This window comes from Tamandua tetradactyla, chromosome 4 (assembly GCF_023851605.1).
Source record: "Tamandua tetradactyla isolate mTamTet1 chromosome 4, mTamTet1.pri, whole genome shotgun sequence".
NCBI classification, from domain to species: Eukaryota; Metazoa; Chordata; class Mammalia; order Pilosa; family Myrmecophagidae; genus Tamandua; species Tamandua tetradactyla.
The window spans coordinates 61513743-61536408 of NC_135330.1; the positions used below are offsets into that span (position 1 = coordinate 61513743).

Here is a 22666-nt window from a genome sequence, read left to right on the forward strand (position 1 = left end):
CCAAAGACTCAGGTTTGTGGACACACCCAGACACCAAGGGTGGCAATGGCTGGAACCCACTCCCCCTAGGGCCTCCACCTCTTACGTACACTCAGGGGACACAAAGGCCAAGGTGAAAGAGAAAAACAGAGGGCCCATAAAACTGGGTTCCAGAGAAGGGAAGGGAGGTGGGGCTGGCTGCAGGGGAGGGATGCTGTTCTGTTCCCCGGCTGGTTGAAGACCCTCCAACACCATGGCCCTGAAGCAGCACTGCCCAAACAAGGCACCAGAACTTGACAGCACTGGGCCTTGGTTTCTCCATTTTTATAAAATATGGATGAAGTTGGACTCGTCAGCTCTGAGATGGTCTGATTCTGTCTCACCCTGAAAGGTGGGACAGGAGTGGGAGGCAGGCCAAGGGCTTGTGGCCTCGGAGCAGGACCAGAGCCACCAGCCTGGGGGTGGGATGTGGGGAGCCCAGTATTTCACATCTCTTGAGGGCTGGGGGGTCCCTTTGGCTTCTGGGCCTCTGGAGGGAGGGAAAGTTATAGCTACTGATCTTAAAACCTCCTGAGGAATCACATGGATAATTGAAGGAGCGAGGGGTGTGCTTTATAAGGAAAGGGTAAAGGAATCTGAGGATTTATTTTAGCTCTGGAGAAGAGATTTAAGGAAGGACTCCAACAGGGTCTTTAAGCCCAAAAAGTAGGGAAAATGTTTCTTGTCTGTTCTGAGTTAAAAACACAGGAAATGGACTTGCTTTGCTGCTGGGGGGATTTAGGTCACTCATAGAAAGAGCTTAGATCCAAGGAAGAGGCAGCTGAGGATAATTGGGTGTGGGATGGGGCTCGTGGGGGCTGGAAATGCGCTTGTGAGAGCAGTGTCTATGTACAGATGACGATAATGGCAGCTGTCACCTGTTATGCGGCCAGGTCTTCCTTGTGCTGTGCTGCCGAGCTATATGCATACTCCTTCAGCATTCTCTGAATATTTATTGAGCACCTGCAATGTTCCAGGCACTGTGCTGGACTCTGGGACTACGATGAGAGTGGTGACAAGAAAAGGCCAATTTCCATAGCACCCTGCGGGGAAGAGGAGGTGGTTCTCAAGCTACTGGTCAACTGAGAAATAACATATAAATGTATCATTTCAAACTGTGATAAGTACTTTGAAGGTCAAGTTCAGGTGCTGTGAGAAGACATGGCCTTTCCTGTTTTAGTGTGCCCATTTTACTGAGGAGGAAACTGGACCTCAGAGGGATTAAGTTACTTGCCCAACATTGCACCGTCATTGATGAGCAGAGCTGGGTTTCAAGTCTTCCCAGATCTGTTCAGCCCCTGAGCCTTTTCTTTCAACTGCCTGATGCTAGGAGGGTCCCGGATTGGAGGCTACGGTAAAGATGAGATGATCTGTTTGATCTTGGAGTGATTTGTAAGGTCTTCCAGCCCTCAGTCCTATACTTCTGCCCTGTCTTGGTGCTGGGACCTGTGAGCATTCCCTCAGGCTGTCAGCTGCCCATCCTGTTATGACAGCACCCTGCCTGGAGCATGTGGCCCTTTCCTTGGGCCCCACCAGGTTGCACATGAAGCCCCAGCCAACACTGTCAGCCAGCTGTCCAAGTATGCAATGCCTTTGTCCTGGTCCCGCCGAGTGGATGGCATGATGTGTTCCTGAGTGTTTGCACATGTGTGAAGGGGTCCTGTGTGTGCATTCCACCATCAGGTGCTTATGACATTATTTTGTGGGCAGAGAGTCAAATGCCAACCGGCACACCCATAAAGGTGCCCCTGTATTCAAGCATGCAGTGACATCCATGCTGGTGGCATGTGTTGTGTTTGTGACATCAGTCTGGGAGCTTGTGATGCAAGGGATAAGCACAGGATGTTTGGGAGCCCATCCAAAGAAACATGAAGAGCTTTCAGAGTCCTCTCTTTTTCTGGGGTCTGGACTTGACCCTGGGGCAGAGAGAAGCTAGGGAAAGAAAACCACACATTCCTTGTGTGGGGCCTCAGGCTGTGCTTTGGGGGGTGCTGGAAGGGGGTGACTGTGAAACGGAGAAATGATCCTGGGAGCCTGAGCCCTGCTTCTTATGATGCTGGGAAGCCCAGGGGCATTGTCCTTACCAAGGTCAAAGTACAGCACAGGACATGCTCCCTGGCTGTCCTGCACCTGCCTTCGTCTGCCGTTCTTTAGTTCCCAGGCCTCATGGTGACCACCTAGTAGCTGCTCACCCTGTATTATTTAATCTCCTTGAACACCTGTGAGGTCTGGATTATTGGGCCCATTGTGTAATGAAGAGACAGAGAGGTTAATCTAGTTGCCCAAGGTCACACAAGTCAGTCTGGGGCAGGGCAGCAATTTGAATCCAGGTTTGTTGGACCCGAAAGCCTGCAAGTTTTTTCAACTCCATTCTATCGACTGCCCACAATGCCCCTTAATTTATTGGCAAAGCCTGCAGAGGTGAAGCAGCTCGTGCAGGGATACTCAGCTGATAAGGGATAGAGCGGGGACCACACCACCGCCCTTCAACCTCCACCTCCTATCCTTTTCTCCCCTTATTTAACCTGTCACTGTGGCTCCTGCTCCTTGCCCTGGGAGAGGGTCCAGAGGCTGCTCCTCATGGGGAACCCCAACCCAAGCGGGTCATGGCAGGCTGGGACCTTAGGTCCCTCAAGGCTGTGAAGGACAAGAGGAGCTGCTCTTCTTGCTCAGGGAGGAACAGGGGGGGCAAAAGGAGCCTGTCTCACAAAGGGAGGTGCTCTGCCTGAGGGATAGGCCAAAGGAGGCCAACCCTGGGCCAGTCCCAATACCTGTAGTTGAGTCAGAGGCCTGTGAGGTTAGAAGGACCCTTGTCTGCAAGGTCTGGCAGGGTTATCTGGTGGGCACCGAGCCCCGGTGAGCAGACTGATACCTCCAAGCCCACGTGGCTGGTGTCCAGGGGCCATTTGTTACCAGGCGCTGTGCCTGAGGCAGTGCTCCTGGGGATTAAGTGTGGAACGAAAAAGCCATCGAAGCTCAAAGGAAGATGTTCTAGTACAGCGAGGTCCATTAGAAGTAGGATGCAAACCACAAGTGTAATTTAAAATTAGTAAAAAGTGCAAAAGAAAAAATCCAGGTGAAATTAATTTTAATAATATCTTTTGTTTAGCCCGTCATGTCCAAAATATTACAACTTCCACATGTAATCAATACCAGAAATTATTAATGAAATATTTTACATTCTGTCTTTCTTTGGAAGCCGGTGTGTATTTTTGACTAGCATTTTTCTTGGACTGGCCACATTTCAAGTGCTCAGTAGCCGCACAAGCAAGCGGCTGCCTTATTGAATGGCGCAGGCCTAGAGCTAACTAGAAGAATCACCTCCTCTGCCTGCACCTTCAGCCCTGGGGGTGGGACGGCCACCCGTCAGGACTGGGGAGGCTTTGGAGCCTTCGTGTCCCAGCTAAGCTAGCCATGCTCCGTGCTGCTGCAGCTGCGGCTCCGGGGGCCGCGTGGGGAAAGAAGGGTAGGATCAGGAAGCCCACAAAGTTTGGACAGAATGGAGGAGAAAAACCATCGCGGCCCAGGTCTGGAGCAGGGAGGCAACCTGGTGGCCCTCCCACGGCCAGAGCAGGGGGTGTGGGGTGGTGGCGCAGGGCTGGGCTGGGGATCAGAAGCCCACAGGCCCGCATTGTCCGCCTGTCACACTTCCTTTGGCTTTATTGCTTTTGTCCAACACCCTATTGTCTGGTTTCCTTTTGTCCCCCTTTCAGCGCTGCTGCCTTTTATTTTCCAGCCAGCCTGGTTGTTTTCATTTCTTTTGTCTGAAGTTCCTGAGAGGAAGGTTTTATTTTCAGCGGTTTGATTAATTCACAGCTTGAGCCCAGGGTTTGTTTGTTATGTAATTGCTGCCCTCAGCTTCAGGATAATACCCCCTCCCTGACTTCCCCCTCCCCCATTCCTCCCCGCCCCTCCCTGTGCCCGGATGGGCTGAGCCGCCTGCTTCCTGGACGCCCTCCAGGCCCCCGGGCCCTGGCGAGGGGACAGGGAGCTGGACTCTGAAGCCCCGGGCAGGGCGAGCTGGACTGGGGTCTCTTCTTTTCTCCACCTGGGTGGGATGGCTTGGATTCTTTGGGTCAGTGAGTGTCCCTCTCTTTTCACCCTTTCCAGCCCCCAGGGCACCTTGCACCTTGCGGTGAGCAGGAAAGTCTTTTCAGGTCCGATCTGTAGGATGGAATCAAACTAAATACGGATATATCTCATTCAACTATAATGCATTTTAGTTACCTAATTAAAAGTACTGCATGTGTACTCTGTTATATCTGGTACTAAAATAATGTACTATGTTTGTTATAAGAAGCATCTTCCCAAACAGAGTTGATAATATGAATATAATATGGCACCTACAATTTAATTTAAGGAATGTTTTATTGCACCTGATTTTTGCCTTACACACCTCTTAAAAATTTAATCTCCGTCTAGAAATTTTGAAAACACTTTATTTAACAATGCTTCTGAAGTTAGCCTGTATCAGCATCACCTGAGGGTTCAGGTTCCTGAAACAACCCTCGCGTCCATCACCTGATGAGTGGAGAAACAAAATACAGTGGAATATTATTCAGCCCTAAAAAGGAACGAAGTTCTGATGCACGCTACAACATGAATGAACCTTGACAATATTACGCCAAGTGAAATAAGTCAGACACAAAAAACTTATTGTATAATTCTACTTAGATGAAATATCCCGAGTCTGTAAATCCTTAGAGACAGAAAAAAGATGGGTGTTTGCCAGAGCCTGGGGGGAGGGGGCAGTGAGAGTGACTGCCACCAGGTCTGGGGATTCTTTGGGGGATTATGAAAATATTCTGGAATGAGAACAGTGATAATGCTTGTACAACATTATGAATCTACTAAATATCATTTATAGTAAATTTTATAGTACGTCTGTATTACCATACACAGACACATACACAACAGAAAAACAAAACATGTTCTGGGCACTATTCTCAGAGCCTCTGATTCCCAGGTGGACGTATGGGCCCGTGGCCTGCAGCGTAGGTAGCGGTGTTGTACGTGGCTTACTAGTGCCATGCGCTGTTGTGAACGTGTTATAACTTAGCTCCTCATCCTCACCACAGCTAGGAGGTGGGGACTCATAGTCCTCATTTTCAGATGAGGAAACCGAGGTGTGGAGAAGGTGGGTAACTTGCCCAGGGTCATTCACACAGTCGAATAGCACCGGCTAGACGCCTGTGCCCCCGGAAGCTGCTGTGTGTCCCTCCTGGAACCCGCACCTCCCCGATTGCATGCTGGGGTGCTTGCCCAGTGACTGTGGACAGTCAGTGGATGAGCTGTGAACATCTGTGGCTCCAGCCCTGAGCCTGGTATGACTACTGGAGACTGTTCCCCAAGACCTACCAACGGCTCGGTGATTCCAGATGTCCCAGCCAGTGTCTGAAGAGTTTCCCAGGGGTCTCATCTACTTACATCAGGGATCACGAAGGTAGACTCTAAACGAGAGACCCTAGCTAGATATGGTAATATTTTTCTTAAAACCACTCAAGTATTTTGTATTTTCCATCTTTTGTTAGATACCTGGATATAAGAAATATTTCACTTTGATCTTAATCCTACTATAAGGAGGGGTAAAAAAAAAACCAGCGTAAGCATTTCTTTTTAAAAGGCAGTTGGTATTTGGTTTCCTTATGGGAGGATATTAGAGAGTGGTGGAGACTAAGGCAAATTGCCCTATCCATAAGGAGCAGCTGCTGTCAATTCCAGCTAATTGATGCCACAAGACCAACTTTAAGAGATGTTGAAATTCATATTTCTATGCAATAGCTTTTTTTTTGGTATTTTTTTTATTGTGAAAAATAACATATATACAAAAAGATACAGAAAGCAATAATTTTCAAAGCACACCACAACAATTAGTTGTAAAACAGATTTCAGAGTTTGATATGGTTACAATTCCACAATTTTAGGTTTTTACTTCTAGCTGCTCCAAGACACTGGAGACTAAAATATCAGCAATCATACTCATTTGTTCAATCCTATCTTCTCTTTATAATTCCACCTTCTCCTTTGATCTTTCTCCCACTCTTTAGAGGTATTTGAGCTATGCCCAGTCTAACTTTTTCATGTTGGGAGGGGCTGTCGATAATATGGGGTGGGGGATGGAACGAGCTGATGTTCTGGAGTGTGATAGCTTTTGATTTTTAAATGTTGATAATTAGTTACAAACCGCATACTAACACACACTCGCACACACTCAGTCTTTGGCTCTGTTGGGCTCAGTAACAGCCAATTAACAAACTCTGACCTCCTGAGATGAACCTATCAGCTCACTAATCCCAGCATCGCAACAGGCAGGGAGTGCCAAAGGTTGGGCCCAATCTTCTTCTCTAGACCTCTTTATTTTTTTAAAAAAAGAGAGACGGAGGAGCCTTTTCTGCTTTTTCATTGTGCATTCCAAAATGTAAGCTTTCGTCTCGTGTGAGTGAGTGTGTCTGCTTGGGGGAGTGTCAGGAGGTGCTGGGTTGGGACAATAGCTGGTGGAACTGCTTCTTCGTAGGACTCAGGGGGCGGGAATTTAGGCCTGGGTGCTGGATGCTTTCGGCTCACCATGTCCCCCTCTTTCAGGATGTCCATGAGGAGCCCTGTCTCTGCCCAGCTGGCCCCGGATGGCGTTGGCACCATGGTGAACTGCACCATCAAGTCAGAGGAAAAGAAAGATACTTGCCACGAGATCCCCCAGGGGTCGGCCACCGCAGCTGAACCCCAGACTGCAGACCCAGCCCACCCCCACCAGGAAGGCGCAGACCCCCAAGCTCCAGCCCAGGTGCCCAGCACTTTCCCAGGGGCTCCTGGGTTGGTGCCCCCTCCATGCCTCTGTGGCATCACACTCATGTGCCGAGCCTGGTTCCCAGCCGGGCAGCGGCAGACCAACTCCTCAAGCTGGGCAGCGGGGGCAGGCAGCGAAGTTCAACATTGGCAGGAAGGGGAGGGGCTGCCAAGGAAAGGGTGAGGCTAGAAACCAGGTCACCTGGTAGAGCCGGCATGGACAAATTCCTGTACTCCCTCATCTGATGTGCCCTGACCACCCACTGTGTGCTACCACCGCCAGGCCCGACACTGGGGAGCGTATTAATGAGTGTGGCCCAGTCCTTACTGCTGAGGACTAGCTGGGGAGCCAAGATAGACTAGCTGAAAGTTTGACTCAAAAACAATGTACCAGCTCTTTCATATGACTTGGGAAAATCAGCCTTATCACCCAAGAAAGAAGTAAATCACTGTTAAAGGCAATACAGTTCCTTATCCTTCACATGAGGGCATTGGATCACACGATCAGTGAGATTCTTGCAGGTCTTCTTCCATGCAGGAAACATAAAAAGGAAATGTATATAATTACAAGCCAAAAGTGAAAACGAAGGTGTTAGGTCAGTGATGGATCCAAATGGAGAAGTGTGTGAGGTATTGACCAAGGATGACTTCTGGAGGAGTCAGACCTCAAGCTGGGCCTTAAAGGATAGAAAGCACTAAGATGAGAAGAAGGGAGAAGGGATGGTTTCTTAAGGAGGGTCGGGGTAGGGGCCCCGTGAGTGATCAGCCCGGCAGGAGCAACATGTAGATGTAGGAGAGTGAGAAGAGCTGACTCAGCCTTCCAAATCCTGTTGGCATTCATCAATGCTCTGGATCCCAAATCGTAGGATGGGAAATATTAGTATTTCCATTTTCAGAAGAGGAAAGTCAGGTTCAGAGAAGTTCAGAGACTCATGTGAGATCAGGTACCTTGTGAGTCACTGAGCCTGGACTGAAACCTAGGTCTTTTGTCTACAAATCTTTTATTCTTTTCAAAGCAAAGGTTCAGAAGGTGAGGGGAAGAGAGGCTCTGCTGGGTAGAGTAGCGAGGCGTGAGTAGAGAATCTGAGATTCCCTCAGAGTGAGCGTCTCTGGGGTGCTCGGCCTGCCCTGTGGTCTGTCTCCCCTTCTCTTGGGGGTGAAGGTGACAGTTCAGGATGTCTTGCAGGACTGTAGTTCTCCAGAGAGCCGTGAGTCCCCAGAGCCCAAGAGACCAGGAGCCGTAGAGGCCGCTTCTGGAAGCCAAGAGAAGCTGGACTTCAACCAAAATTTAAAAGAAGGTGAGAGATCTGCCTCGTGAGGTGGGGGCCGGGGTTGGTGGCAGGTTTTAAGACTGTTGCTCATCCCCTTGGTATCTTCTAGTTGTACCGGCCATTGAGAAACTGCTGTCCAGTGACTGGAAGGAGAGGTTTCTGGGAAAGAGCTCTGTGGAGTCCAGAGATGTCAAAGGTGAAGGCCCATGTGGGTGGGCAGGGAAGATGTTTGAAGCCCCTTTCCTTCTTCCTGGTCCAGCCTGGCCGTGCAGTCTAGGTCTGCAAGGCAATTCTTGGTAAGAGGCCCTGGGGCTCTGGGTGTACTCATACCTGGCCTGTGCCGCTTGGGCTCCAGCCTGGTCTTAGGGGTCACCATCCCTTACTTGGGGGCCCCAAGCATTAGGCCTGGCTCATTCCCTTGCAGGAGTGGCCTGGTGAGCATCAAGTCTCATGGTATCAATCCGGCTTCTACCAAGGGGCCTTGTAACCTTGGGCATATCCTGACAACTCCAAGTGGTCTGCAGCCTGGCACTTAGGAATAAATCACTGATGAGATGACCAGCTCTATTGGAAGGCAGGGAAAGACTAATAGTTGGTTGAGAACCATGTACCAGACACAGGGCTGAGTGCCCTCACAGGGCCTGGGACATAGCAATTGCTCAATAAATGTCAGAGGGCTAGGTAGATGGATGGACAGTTGAACAAATGAGGACCTCAATAGCTGGCTGTTTCATTGTGGGGCAGGAACACAGGAGAGCCTGGCAGAGAAGGAGCTCCAGCTTCTGGTCATGATCCACCAGCTCTCCACCCTGCGGGACCAGCTGCTGACAGCACACTCGGAGCAGAAGAACATGGCTGCCATGCTCTTTGAGAAGCAGCAGCAGCAGATGGAGCTGGCCCGGCAGCAGCAGGAACAGGTCGACCTGGCTTGGTGTTTGGTTTTCTCTCTAGAGGATGGGGTCTGTGAGGACCCAGAGAGGAGCACCCTGGAAACAGGCCTACCCAGGCAGGCTGAGGCCTGGGGGCCCGGTGTGAGGGGTGCTGTGAACAGGGGCTGTAGGGCTCCTGCCTCTGGCTGATTCTCGGGCATCTGGGCTGGGTGGGGGTGCTGAAGGGGCTGCAGTAAGAACGGCTGACTTCTTCCCTTCCAACCCCTCCCCGGACCTCTCAGGGAAGGGGAGCTCCCACAAAGGAGGAATAGATTTGAGGATTGACTATTCTGCTCCTGCCCCTACCTCTGAATCTTCCTGCCCTGCTCTCCTCAGTGGGTTGGCCCCAGGGTGGAAGGCAGGGTGTGGTTAGAGCCAGGGGCAGCTCTGTGGAAGCTCACAGCCAGGCCCCTTTGCCCACTCTTTTCCCTTCGTCCAGATTGCTAAACAGCAGCAACAGCTAATCCAGCAGCAGCATAAGATCAACCTCCTTCAGCAGCAGATACAGGTAGAGAAGGGAGGCCTGGGAGGTGGAAGGAGCGGGGTTGGATGGGCTTGACAGCAGCCTGGAGAGGGCTGGGGACAGGGGAAGCCCAGGGGATGCCCAGGGGACGTGGACTAAGCTGAGGCCCTGAGCAGGATCACTCAGGTACCACCCTAAGGAGGAGGGGCTCTCATTTCTACTCTAGCTGCCCCCTCCTCAGTCTTCTCTCCCTGTTTTAAGGGAGGGGCCCAGAGGATTTTACTCCCCAGCTGGGAATTGCGGACAGCTAGACAAGGGTCCACGGAGGCGGCTTGCAGTCAGATGGATCCTTTTGAAGACTGGCCCTGCCCCATGCCCCCTGCCTCTCGTCACTGGGTCTGTCCCCTGTGTCCTGGGCTGACTGCAGCTGGGTAGCTCTTTGGGGCCCCTGAAACTCACACAGGCTCTCTTTGCCATCAGCAGGTCAACATGCCTTATGTCATGATCCCAGCCTTCCCCCCAAGCCACCAACCTCTGCCTGTCACCCCTGACTCCCAGTTGGCTTTGCCCATCCAACCCATCCCCTGCAAACCAGGTGAGTGGGGGGTGGGGTGGGGAGAGGGAGGTCCTGGTCCCCAAGGATGGCTGATCGTGAGGTCAGGGAGGACACCCTGGCACCATTCTCATCCATTCGTTTTGCTATATGGCCTTTCTGAGCATCAGTTTCTGGATCTGTCCAAGAAGAAGAATCATTCCTTCTTGGTGCACTGCTACTGGGAGAACGAGAACACATAGCACTTTGAAAATCATAAAGCGCTTTCCAGATATAAGATGGTCATTCTAGGGCTTGTCTCTCCAGTTCTGATATGTGAACTGTCCCATAATATTAATATCTTGAACATTAATTGAGATGTGTCCCATGACCAGTACCAACAGCCATCACTACCACCTTCACCCTCGTATTCTGCCCTCTCTGTGTCGCTCCTGCCTTCCACCTCAGCAAGCCCACACTGGGCACCACCCATGCACAGACACTGTTGTTGTTGGGGTGTTGGCCACAGGGGTCACAAAACACGGCCTTTGAGCTCAAGGAGTTTACAGTTTGTAGAAGAAGGGGACTACCGGGGGAGTTTGAGAAGGCCTCTTGATGAAATGGGTGGGACTTGGGAAGGTGGAGTTGGAGGCTGAGGGAAGGGGTGATCCAGGAAGGGGCTTTGGGTTCTGAGGCAGGAACCTGTGGGGGTGTTGGGAGAGAGTTGAGTCGAGGGTATATTGGGGGTAGTAGGACACGGTTAGGGAGGGCAGCTGCGGCCGGAGAATGGAGTCTGGAATTTGTTCTGTTTGAACAACTGAATTGAGAATGTGTTGTGATTTTGGCCATGGGGTGATCTGATTTGATCTTGCCCAAGAGGGGCAGCTGATTGAGAGCAGGACTGAGTATGGGGCTTTTGAGTAATTATAGCAATAGGGATGACAGCCCAAATGAAGGCAGCGACAATGGGGACAGAGACTTCATTATTAGGCCATTATCATCAATTCCTTGCGAAGGGTCGTGGGGACAGGGCAAAGATGCTGCCTGTAATTGCCCCAAGAGTGTGACCAAAATGTCACTCCCTGATCCATCCTCCCACAAGTGTGAAAAAGAAGGAATGGGAAATCATCCAGTGAGTTCCTTTGGGTCCGCACCCAGGGTCTGGGTGCGTGTTCACGAGAGCACTACCACTGACTCTTTTCTCCTGCCTGGTTCTATGCCAGGCGCTGTAGGGTGGGGCTCAGGGGAAACAAAGAACTGAAGAAGTCAGACTCAACATGTTGAAGGAAGTTTCTGGGAAAGGGGAGGCGGGCTGATGGTGCAGGACAGGGCAATGGCACAAAACCACTGTAACTCCTGATGTACCTGCAGCAGAGCTTTGGAGGCCAGGAGGGTAGAGAGAGGACCGCAGGATGCTTTCTGGAGATGGAGAGACAGAAAATACACTGTGGATGGGCTGGCCTCTTGCATGTTTTGTTCCAGAAACCTAGCAAGCAGGGTGCCTCTAGGCAGCCAGACTCCTCTTTCTAAAGAAAAGTATGAATGATGTCCCTCCCCAGCTCACAAGCCTTCAGTGGTACCTCATTGCCTAGAGCATTGAGTCCTGGCGGTCACGAGCTTGACATTCAAGGGCCCCTGACCCGACCTTGCCCACATGGTCAGTCCTATTTCCCACATCTTACTCACACAACCACTGCTTCATCTCCACCTGTCTGAATCTTGCTCATCCTGCAGGCACTAGCTCACAACTCCCCCAGGAAGCCTGTTCTAGTGACTCCATCTGGAACAAGGTTTCTGGCACACAGCTCTTGCAGTCCATATCACCACCTGCCAGTTGGTTAGTGGTGTGTACACATGCCTTATTTCTTGACTTGAACTGTCAACTCCTCGATGTTGGGCCTGATTGAGGGTGAGGTAGGGTAGATAGAAGAGAGGATGTTCCATTGAAAGGGAAGAGGATGCTGCTATTTATTGACCATGTTGGTGACCTATTTAATATCTCCTGGTCTTAGTTTTTGTTTCTGCAAAGTGGGAATAATGATGCTTCACACGTGTCTCAAGTTTCCTGGCTGCAGTCACAAATACCACAAAATGGGTTGGCTTAACAACAGTGATTTATTGGCTTATGGTTTTGAGGGCAGGAGAAGTTCAAAATCAAGGCAGCGCTTTCTCTCTAAGCCCAATTCTGCAAGTAAAACCATCATTACCCTCCCCACTGCATGGGACATGAGGTCCAGGGGTGGGAGTCTCCCTGGCAACGTGTATGTGACTCCTGGGCATGAGCCTGGCTCCGGCACCAAGGAATCGATAATGCCTTCCTGACCAAAAAGGGGAAAAGAAATGTAGCAAAAAAAGTTATCAGTGGCTAAGAGAGTACAAATATAGTCGAGAAACTATTCTGGAGGCTATTCTTATGCAAGCTTCAGCTCGATATTGCTAGTTGCAATGGTTTTCCAAACCCCAACCAATGTGATTGCTGTTTACCTTAAAGAATACCCAGAGCTCTATCTGAGCACCTACAAAATTACACACACTAAGTTTGCTTTTCAGAGACCTAAAACCTTCAGATGGTTCCTAGGCCAGATAAATCCTGAAACCCAGAGGTGCCAATCTCTCCAGGAACATCAACCAGTTCCACCCCATCCCATATTGTTAACTCCCCTTTTCAACACGAAGAAAGTTAGAATGGGCATAACCCAAATATCCTTAAAGACTGGAAGAAGGATCAAAGGAGAAGAAGGAGTTATAACAGAGAAGTTAGGATTTAACAAATGTGTATGACTGCCGAATCGTTATGTTGAAACTTCTTTTTAGTGTCCGGTATCTTGGAGCAGCTAGAAGGAAAAACTTGAAATTGTAGCTCTATAACCCATACCAAATTTTGAAATCTGTCCCATAACTATTTGATAAAATGTGCTTTGAAGTGTATTGCTGTTTTGTATATATATTTCATAATAAAACATGTTTAAAAAAAACAAAAAACGAGGCAACAGCAAGGTGATGCTTTCTCCCAGAAGACTGTGGAATTCTGGGACTGGCTGCCAGTGATCCTTGTTCCTTGGCTTTTCTGTCCCATGGTAGTATATGTGGTGGCCTCTTCTTTCTCTTCTGGGTTCTGCTGACTTCCAGCCTCTACTCCTTCCTGGTGGCTTTTTCGCTCTGACCTTCTCTGTAAGGCCTCTGATGATAGTCTCGACCTATCCTGAATCAGTGGGCCACACTTAACCTCAAAAGAACATCTTCCCAGGGTCCTCTTTACAGTGGGTCCACCACATCCACAGGAATGGAATAAGATTAAGAACATGCTTTTCTGGAGTATATGATATAACCTATACCTGTTATTTGCCAGACACTGTATCATTGTGAGATAATCTACGAGACTGCTGTATAATAGATAACCTCTCTTGGGCCCTGTACATAGTAGGTACAACATACAAATACTGATAGAATGAATAGATGGTGCACCCGTCTCATCTCGCCATTGGATTGGACTTCAGTGTCTGGCAAACTCTTTCAAGTGGTTTGGGCAGAGCAGAAACAGGGTGAAGATGCCAATGGGGGACAAGGCAGCATTTTGGGGGCCGGGAGGTGGGCAGTGGTTGGAGCCAAGCTGGGCCAGCCCCAAGCCTCTGCCATCTTGTGGTGCTGGGACCTCTCAAGCAGGATGTCTGCTGTTCTGTGCTCATCCAGGACTTTTCTCCTTGCCGCCTTTTCCACAGTGGAGTATTCGCTGCAGCTGCTCCACAGCCCCCCTGTCCCAGTGGTGAAGAGGCCTGGGGCCATGGCCGCCCACCACCCCCTGCAGGTATTGTCCCCTGTCCAGCTGGCTGCCCAGCGGCTCCCTCCCCAGCATATGCTGGGTGTCCTCCTGGGGGGCCCTGGGCAGGGTGGTAGGTGGAACAGTGGGCTCCTGGCATTCTTTGTTCTTGTTCACCTGCTCCTTCTGTCTCTCTTTTTTTCTGTTCACCTCTCTCCTTGTCTGTGTGTGTGTGTCACCATGTTACCCTCCTGGGGCATCTCCCAGGGTCTCTAACCCTCTGGCCTTTTGGGTCTCCCTCAGGAGCCTTCACAGCCCCTGAACCTCACAGCCAAGCCCAAGGCCTCTGAGCTACCCAACACCTCCAGCTCCCCCAGCCTGAAGATGAGCAGCTGTGGACCCCGTCCCCCCAGCCAGGGGGCCCCCACCCGGGACCTGCAGTCCAGCCCCCCCAGCCTGCCTCTGGGTATGCTTTCTGCTGTCTGCACCTTTTCTATCAGCCCTTTTCCCAGGGAGACCCAAGGCATTAGACTTGCTTTTTAACATGTGTTTTAGTTCCAGTATTCATTGTTTCATAAGGTCCCTTATCTATTGCCTCCCCCCGCAAAAAAATTCTATTTGGATATCATGGGTTCAGGCCACTGAATGGCACAACTCCAGGGGGTGCGGTTCACACTTCTATGAGCACCACAGTCAGTGTAGATGGTGCCTCTGGGAGACATGCATTGCAGCAGCCTGGGGCAGGGAGGCAGGAGGGGGCGCTAAACTGCCGGGTTACGGCAGTGGATGGCACAGAGGCAGGTGGAGGGGCAAGTTTGGGCTCGGATTGAGTGGACCTCCTCAACCCCCTCTTCCCTTTCTTCCTCCCCCATCTCCTAGGGTTCCTTGGTGAAGGGGACGCTGTCACCAAGGCCATCCAGGATGCTCGTCAGCTGCTGCACAGCCACAGTGGCACCTTGGAAAGCTCTCCCAGCACCCCTTTTCGTAAGGTCTGAGCCCCAGCACCCCGGCACCTGGGAGCAGTAGGAAGGTGGTGGCCGGGGTAGAGTCTGAGGCCACCAAGGGGAGGGGTGGGGGCAGGAGTGGGGTGCAGATGGCACGAACATACAGGCTGTCCCTGTCCACTCCAGGATATCATCAACTTGGACTCATCCCCAGCCAAGGAGCGGCTGGAGGAGAGCTGTGTGCACCCCCTGGAAGAAGCCATGCTGAGCTGTGACATGGATGGTGAGGACTCAGGGCCCTGGGCTGCTGGGCAGGGGGTCCCTGCCTCCCTCCACACCAGGGCCTGGGTGGGGCACGCCCCTTTGGCCACTGTGCCGCCTCCAGGTGTGGGTGCCTCCAGCGTCCTGCGGTGTCGCTCTTGGCTCCATCCCCGTATCTGCTTTCCTCCCTCTTGGACTGCTGCGCCTCAGCGTTCTCTGCTCTGAGAGGCCCCGTAGCTCTGGGTTCCTTGTGGGTCTGTCCCTGGTCTGTCTCCGGGACTCTGCTAGCATCAGTTTCCTCCTCCAAGCGCCTCTCTGCAGCCCTTTCTAGGTGGGGCCCTGAGATAGGAGCCCCTCTAGTGCCCCCTGGTGGTCAGGCAGGAGCCGCCTCTTTCTCCGGGTGGGTGCATCCTCCTTACTCCAGACAGGCTGCCCAGCTGACTCCACTCCTGCCCCCAGGATCCCGCCACTTCCCTGAGTCCCGGAACAGCAGCCACATCAAGAGACCCATGAACGCCTTCATGGTGTGGGCAAAGGACGAACGGCGCAAGATCCTCCAGGCCTTCCCGGATATGCACAACTCCAGCATCAGCAAGATCCTGGGTGAGGGCCAGCAAACGAGGGCTTCTGGGACCACAGCCCAGCAGGGCCGGGGCTTGTGTGTGATGTTCCACCCCAGCGTGAACTGCGGTGCAGTCTGACGGGCATGTGGGAATCAGGGCGATGTGGGGGCTGCTGGGTCTCACTGCTTTAGGGCTCTTCTGGTAGTACCTGCACCTCAGAGCCCAAGATGAGTGTGTGGGTGTGTGTTCACACGTCCCTTAACCCTTTGCTGCCCTCACCCCCGAACTTGGTTCTCCCTGACCCTTCCATTCTTTGCCCAGACTCTTGTAGCTGGCTCTGGCAGGAAGCAGGAGAGCCTGGTATTCTTGGGAGATCCGTAGAAAGGGTTTTAAACTTATGTGGCCTGATTGGAGGCATCCCAGGAGGGATGTAGGGCAGGGTGGGTGGGCTGAGAAGAGAGCGGTTGTTTTCAAGCCTGAGGCTCCCCTTTTCAATGCAGGTCTCTTCTCCAGGGAGACCCTGTATCTTGTCCTGAGTAGGGAAAGGAGCCTGTCTAGACTACTGGGGGCCTGGGGTGGCGGCTTTTTTTGTTTATGCAGACCAGAGGCCTCCCAGAAATTGCTGGGTTGTTGTGGGTCTTGAGTCTTCAGCTGAAAATTGTATACCCATATGCATGCCAAATGCATTCATTAATTTGCTCGGCCTCCAAGGAGCACCTACAATGGGCCAGGCCCTAGCTAGGTATTACCTTGTTGACGCACCTGGGAACTGAAAGGTCTAGGGGACTCCAGGGTCTACAGTGGGTTGTGGGTGGTGGGCAGAGCCCAATGCTGACTGCCTGTCCCGGGGCTGGACCAGGCTCCCGCTGGAAGGCCATGACCAACCAGGAGAAGCAGCCCTACTACGAGGAGCAGGCCAGGCTGAGCCGGCAGCACCTGGAGAAATACCCTGACTACAAGTACAAGCCACGGCCCAAGCGCACCTGCATCGTGGAGGGCAAGCGACTTCGGGTGGGCGAGTACAAGGCTCTGATGAGGACCCGGCGCCAGGATGCCCGCCAGAGCTATGTGATCCCGTGAGCAGCCCTCCCTGGGCAGCCGAGAGACGTGTGTGTGTGTGTGTGTGTGTGTGTGGAGCGGGGTGGGGGAGTGTATATATATATATATATATGTGTGTGTGTGTGTGTGTGTGTGGCTCATGTGAATGGCTAGACGTTAAAACTGTGTAATACATGCACGTGTCATTCATGTAAGTGACTGGGCAATTTGTGTGTAACTGGGCCTGTGTGTGTGACTCTGTGTGACCGTGGTGGGTGCTTTGTAGGTGAGGAGAAAGGCATGTGGCCATGGGCGATTGCGGAGGACTGGCCCCGTGTATCTGGAGAAATGCACCTATAGATCCCATTTCTGATGAACTTGAAAATAAAAATTTAGAAGTACTGAAACCGAAGGCATTCATCAGACAGAAGGAGTCTTGACTTTAAACAGGAACTCCCCTGGGATATTGACCATATCATAAACTTTCCCAAAATTGAATTCACATGATCTTCCAAGAATATTGTCTTGGAATAATAGTCTAAAATAATCTGGATTATTCTGTTCAATATTTATTGAATGCACCTGTGGCCCTGGGACTCCGTGTGTGTGTGTGTACATATGTGTGCCTGTGCATGTGTGCATTTGCATGTGCTTGTGGCACTGTAAGTCACAGTGGATTTGGCCATCAGAAGGCTGACCAGGGGGTAGGGGGTATGCGTCACAGAGCCAAGGTGGGTGGGGTGGGAGTATGTGCCCCAAAGCCTGGAGGGGAGCTGAGCCTGGGGCCGAGGTGAGGGTGGGTCTGTAACCTCGCCCCATGTCGGCCCTGCAGCCCGCAGGCTGGACAGGTACAGATGAGCTCCCCGGATGTCCTGTACCCGCGGGCAGCAGGCATGCCCCTGACCCAGCCCTTGGTGGAGCACTACGCGCCCCCGAGCCTGGACCCCAACATGCCTGTCATCGTCAACACCTGCAGCCTCAGGGAGGAGGGCGAGGGCACGGAGGACAGGCACTCAGTGGCCGATGGCGAGCTGTACCGGTACAGCGAGGATGAGGACTCCGAAGGCGAGGAGAAAAGCGACGGGGAGCTGGTGGTGCTCACAGACTGAGCCCAGCCGGGGGGGCCCGGCCCCCCCTCCCTTGGGAAAGACCTCGCCTCCAAGCTGGGGGGCACAGCCGGCCGACCTGGACTGTGTTGGTACTTGGACATGGGTGTGCCTAGAAATGGGCACAACCGTGCACCTGTAGATACATTCATGAGGGGAGAGGCCCCTTCCCCTATACCCGTGGGCACAGTTGCCAGGCTGCTGGCCTGGAGGGGCTGGGCCTGAACGCTGGTGATGGGCTGAGATGGCTGAGCTCCTCGTCCTTGGGGCCCATGGCTAGGAGACACTGTATGACCATCCCTTCCTGCGGGTCTGTCTGCCTGGGGGTCTGGCAGTTACAGACCTTTCCCCCTGGGGCTGCACGCTTTGTCTCCATTCTTATCCTGGCTGAACCAGCCACACTGTGGGATCCGCACCCCTTCCCACATACCCGAGACTGCTCTGCTCCTCTATCACCGGAATCACTTTGTACTTTGTGCGAAAGGGTCTAACTATCCCCCTCTGTCTTATCTTCTGCCAAGCCCATCGTGCCTCTGGCTGCTGCTGTGTTTGTACACACACACACATGTGCGTGTGTGTGTGTTTTCATCTGTTTGTTCATTGCACAAAATATTTATTGAGTGCCCACAATGTGCCAGGCGCTGTGGCTGAACTCCTGTGGGTGTGTCTCTTAAATGCCTCTCTTGCTTCTCTGGGGGCCTCTTCCTGTGCTACTCCATGTCCCCAAATGCTACCTCTTTGTCAGTCCTGGGTGTCTCAGGTTCTCTGCGTCCTTGTGTGCATTCCTCTCTCTGTCCTTGTTTCTGTGCAGGGCCTCCTTTGTTTCTCTCTCCCTTTCTGGGTGTCTTTCCCAGCCCTTTGATGCCCTCTGGAATCTCTGGGTCTCTCTGTGGACCCCTGACCTCCTCCTACCTGCCCCTTCGCTCCCTCCTGGACTCTGCCAGTCGGCCCCCACAGAGCTGTCTGTAGCTCTGAGCAGCACAGGGACATGGCTCAGCTTCCAGGGGGCTTTGTCCCGGTGCCCTGACCCCTGATCCCAGCCGGAGTCCCAGGGGTGGGAGCTGAAAGATTGATGGTGATCCGCTTCCTGGCAGCGCAGAGGCGTCAGAGGGTGGGCTCCCCGAGGCAGCTGCTGTCTGCTCCTCCCTTTTGACCAGGGGTGACCAGGGTTAGGGGTGAGGCGCGCCCCCTTCATGGAAGGGGTTGGTGAAGAAAAGACTCTGGCTCCCTCCTTTGTCTCCTCCCACCCGGCCTCGCCCCTGCCCTCCTCCTCCTCCTCTCACTCCACACTGGGGACTGGGTCTCAACTCCTGATCAGTTTCCTAAGTCATTTCCCTAAGAAAATCACATCCCACTGGGGCCTGACTCCGAAGTCCCAGAATAGCCCTGGAGTCAGGGTGGGAAATCCCACAGGGGTCTGTGCCTCATCTTTTCTATCTCCTTCCCCCTCTGCATCCCCAGCCCCCACCTCTCTCCAGGCTGTTTCTTTTTTATGACTGTAAACAATAGATAGTGCTTTATTTTGTTAATAATAAGATAATGATGAGTAACTTAACCAGCACATTTCTCCTGTTTACACTCAGGGGACCCGTTTTCTGTTGGCATAATAAAGACAGACCGTTTCAGAATCTGGTCTTGATGCAGAGGAGGGCTGGCCAAAGCCCGGAATTCCTGACTGCGCCGCCATCCCAGACACCTCTGCCCCCTGGTGGCCACTGCAGGCGCTGCGGGCACAGGGTCCGGGAGAAGACTGCTTAGACAGGGGGGCCCAGGCCAAACCTGTGGGGGACCAACTCCATTCCCAGAGCCCTAAGCATGGCCCTGCCTCAAGGAGGTGAGCCAGACCTCACCACAAGGGCCCGCCCTGGCCCTGAGAAGGAAGGCAACGGTAAGAGTGCTATAACAGGTCAGGAAGCTGGGGTTCTCCGCTGCACTAGCCACATGGCCGAAAGGCCTTGGTTGAGTTGGGTCTGTCCTCTGAGCCTCAGCGTCCTCACATGAAAACAGGAGTCAAGCATCATCTGTGGTTCTTGTCCTCTTTTGGAGAAGGAGCCTTTTGAGAATCCAATAAAGGTTGTAACCCTCATCGCACAGAAAGTCTCACACCGACCCTGCTGAAGCCCATTTAGTCCCCCCACCCACCCATATGCACATACAGGGGATGCTGGTAGATGAAGCAAGGTCTCAAATAATGTGCTTCGGGGCTCCGTCTTTGACCCGATGCTTTGAGTGAGGATTTCCAAGACCTCATCACACCAGAAGAAATTATTATAATCCAGTAGCTCTGAAAGGGCTGGATGAAAGATGGAAACTCAAAATGCAGATTAATGAGGATCAATAAAAAGACCAACTCTTCGGTTAAAAAAAAAGTAATCCCACTAGTATGGAAGGGAGCTGGCAAAGCTGAAGGGTAATTTTTTGAGAAAATGGTGGGGTTGCTATCAGAAGTGATGCAGCTGGCTTGGGCTGACTGAATACAGGCTCATGTCCAAAACCAGGGAGGTGATGGGGCAGTGTTCACCACTCAGGGCTGGTCATGGTGGCATCATAGCCCTCTCACTGGAAAAGCACACAGTTGAACTGGAGAGACCCAGAGGGAGGCACCCTGCAGAGAGGATGGGAGAAGCCTGGTGGACATGTCCTTAGGAGAACAATCACAAGGACCAGAGGTTTAGTCTAAAAGAGAGATTAGGGTAGGGCACAAGTGACAAACTGCTTTCTTCAAAGCTTCCAGGTGGCCAAAGGTGTAGACATTCTCTGTAGTTCATGAGGTAGAATCCAGACTCTTTAAGTCTCCAGGACCAGTATTTTGGCATAAAGAATAACTTTTCAACAAAGATGTTCAAAGTGTAGTGAACTTCCCAGCACTGGGAAGTATCCAAGCAGACTCTTGAATGTAGGAAAAGGGATTTCTAAATTGGAGAGGGTAACAGTGAGAGTAGGTAGGTGTGGTTGAGTCCCAGGGCCACAAACTTGGGATAGGGCAGAAGATGCCCCAAGAAGTGGGGTTCTAGCCTTCTTATGGTGAGTGTCCTGGCTGCTGGCCTTTGGCTGCCTGGTTTTTCCCAGCCTGGCCCCCCAGGAACTTTGTGTCTCCTCTCCTTTGCCCTGCCCACCCTTTGTCCCTGAGCCACCCTTGGGCATACAACAAGCAGTTGAACCCAGTTTCCAGGCCCTTATAGAAAAGATGCAGATGAAAGAGGAGCATGGCTGCCTGTGCGCCTGCCCTCTAGTGGTCACTTTAGGAAGTTGCTCATATCAAGTCCTGCTGTCCATCACTCCCTCCACTCTGCCCCCACTGTTCCAACCCAAATCTCGACAGGGACCTCAGGACTCTCCCAGTCTGGCTCACGTTTACAGGCCTGCCAGCCCTACGTTCTTCCTGCTTTCCTAGTCCCACATCCTGAGACTGGGGCCAATCTTGCCATCTCCCAATCTCAAGATCCTTGTCCTACTGAGACAGACATCACATACCCTGTGTCCCCTTGGGATGGGAAAAGGTCCCTACCGGAGCTGGTGGTTGGTGCTCTGCAGCCCCACCCTCCTGCCCCACGGGGCAGGGTAGGGTCAGGCAGGTTGCAGAGGCCGGGAACAGAAGGCCCTGGAAGGCGGGGTGGCAGGGTGGGGGGCAGGCGGTGCTTGCTCTCTGCCCTCTTCCTCGTGTCTCCTGCTGAGTGATGAGCAGCAGAAGCCAGAAGCCAAGGGTCAGAGCCCATGGGGAATATGGACCTCTGCTCAGGAGTACTGTCTTCAGCATCTGCTGAGGGTCTAGAATGGGCCTGAGGGCTGGAGCCTCAGATGACACCCTGGAGTCCCCAAGGCCAGGTGCCACATGGGGAGGGCAGGGACGCTGGGTAGCAATGAAACGAGAAGGTGGGCACTCCAGACCCCCTCTTCACCCCTATGGCTACATGCCCACTACCCTCGAAGGGTTGGGGGAATATTTTCTCAAGGAAGGCAGTGGTGTGGTACCTGCTGGATAACTTAATGGGTACAGGTGGTAGCTGGGCCTTGGGGGCACAGGACAATGCCTGGAAGAAGAGGGGGATGCTGCCCCAGCCATTCCCTGGTCACCACTGCGATATGCCCACTCCAGCGCCAGGACATTGAGGCCCCAGGAGGCTGGAAATGAAGCTGACTTCACAGTGGTTATTTCTGACCCCCCAACTGCAGAAGTGGATCTGAGAGGAACAAGGACGGTAGGCACTGCTTTTTCATCCAGAGAAAGGCCCCCTAGAAGACCAAAGGTGGTCCCTGCCTGCCCAGATCATCCCCATCCCCCACCACCACCACAATCCTCCCAGGATCTGTACTGCTATCTGCTGGGTCACCATGACCTTTAAGAAGGCCCCTGCTGCGGGTGCCAGCTCTAGTTACCATGGCACCCTGGGACTTTTGCAGGCCAAAGTCAAACAGCCAGACTCCACCTGGCAGGCACCGCTGCTGTCACACTGCTGCCCCTTGGGGTGCTGGGCAAGTCCCAGGGCTTCCTGGAGGCAGTGGCAGCCACCAGGGCACCCCTTGTCACCCTTCCCGCTGGCCTTCTGAGAAAGTGACAGGTTGACTTCAGAAATCACACTTGCCTGTTTCCACCTGCGGTATCTAGGAGCCAGAAATGACCAAGTTCTGAGCACATTTGTTCAGGATTTCAGAGCTTCATCACCTGGCTAGGCCAGAATTCTCCTTACCCACAGACTAGTCTCCTAAGAGCACTCCACCTGGTTTAAGTTATTCTAGGAAGATGGTGAAAGGCAGAGAAGCTGTGAAACCACCAGGCCTGCCCAGGCCTATCCTGAGCTAGGAATCTCCGAGCTGGGTGCCTGAGGTGGCATGGCAGGAGGCCCCGGCTCCACCTCGGAGGCACGGGCTGCTGCCTGGACTTCGCATAGAGCAAAGCGCAAGGGGACCCCCAGTTCAGCTCCCCTGGTCTAGGGAGGCATCAGCCCCCACCGCAGGTGCACCAATCACCTCCAAATCCATACTGTTGTTCAGACACAGCAG

At 52.6% G+C, this 22666-nt stretch overlaps 1 protein-coding gene across 9 annotated transcripts in view; it reads left to right on the forward strand.

Annotated features, from left to right (window-relative positions):
* SOX13 (SRY-box transcription factor 13) overlaps positions 1 to 19293 on the forward strand; it is a 51446-nt gene extending 32153 nt beyond the window's left edge. For 8 of the 9 annotated variants that reach the window (XM_077157485.1, XM_077157487.1, XM_077157488.1 and 5 more), the window contains 13 exons: positions 6601 to 6799; positions 7988 to 8099; positions 8182 to 8268; positions 8817 to 8989; positions 9441 to 9509; positions 9945 to 10059; positions 13716 to 13801; positions 14057 to 14219; positions 14633 to 14742; positions 14884 to 14980; positions 15418 to 15561; positions 16381 to 16597; positions 17392 to 19293. In XM_077157485.1, the coding sequence (XP_077013600.1) occupies positions 6601 to 6799; positions 7988 to 8099; positions 8182 to 8268; positions 8817 to 8989; positions 9441 to 9509; positions 9945 to 10059; positions 13716 to 13801; positions 14057 to 14219; positions 14633 to 14742; positions 14884 to 14980; positions 15418 to 15561; positions 16381 to 16597; positions 17392 to 17668 (1849 nt within the window). In that variant the 3' untranslated portion in view covers positions 17669 to 19293. The remainder of the gene's footprint in view (positions 1 to 6600; positions 6800 to 7987; positions 8100 to 8181; positions 8269 to 8816; positions 8990 to 9440; positions 9510 to 9944; positions 10060 to 13715; positions 13802 to 14056; positions 14220 to 14632; positions 14743 to 14883; positions 14981 to 15417; positions 15562 to 16380; positions 16598 to 17391) is intronic. The other variant, XM_077157482.1, reaches the window with a different exon arrangement.
* The last annotated feature ends 3373 nt before the right edge of the window (positions 19294 to 22666 follow it).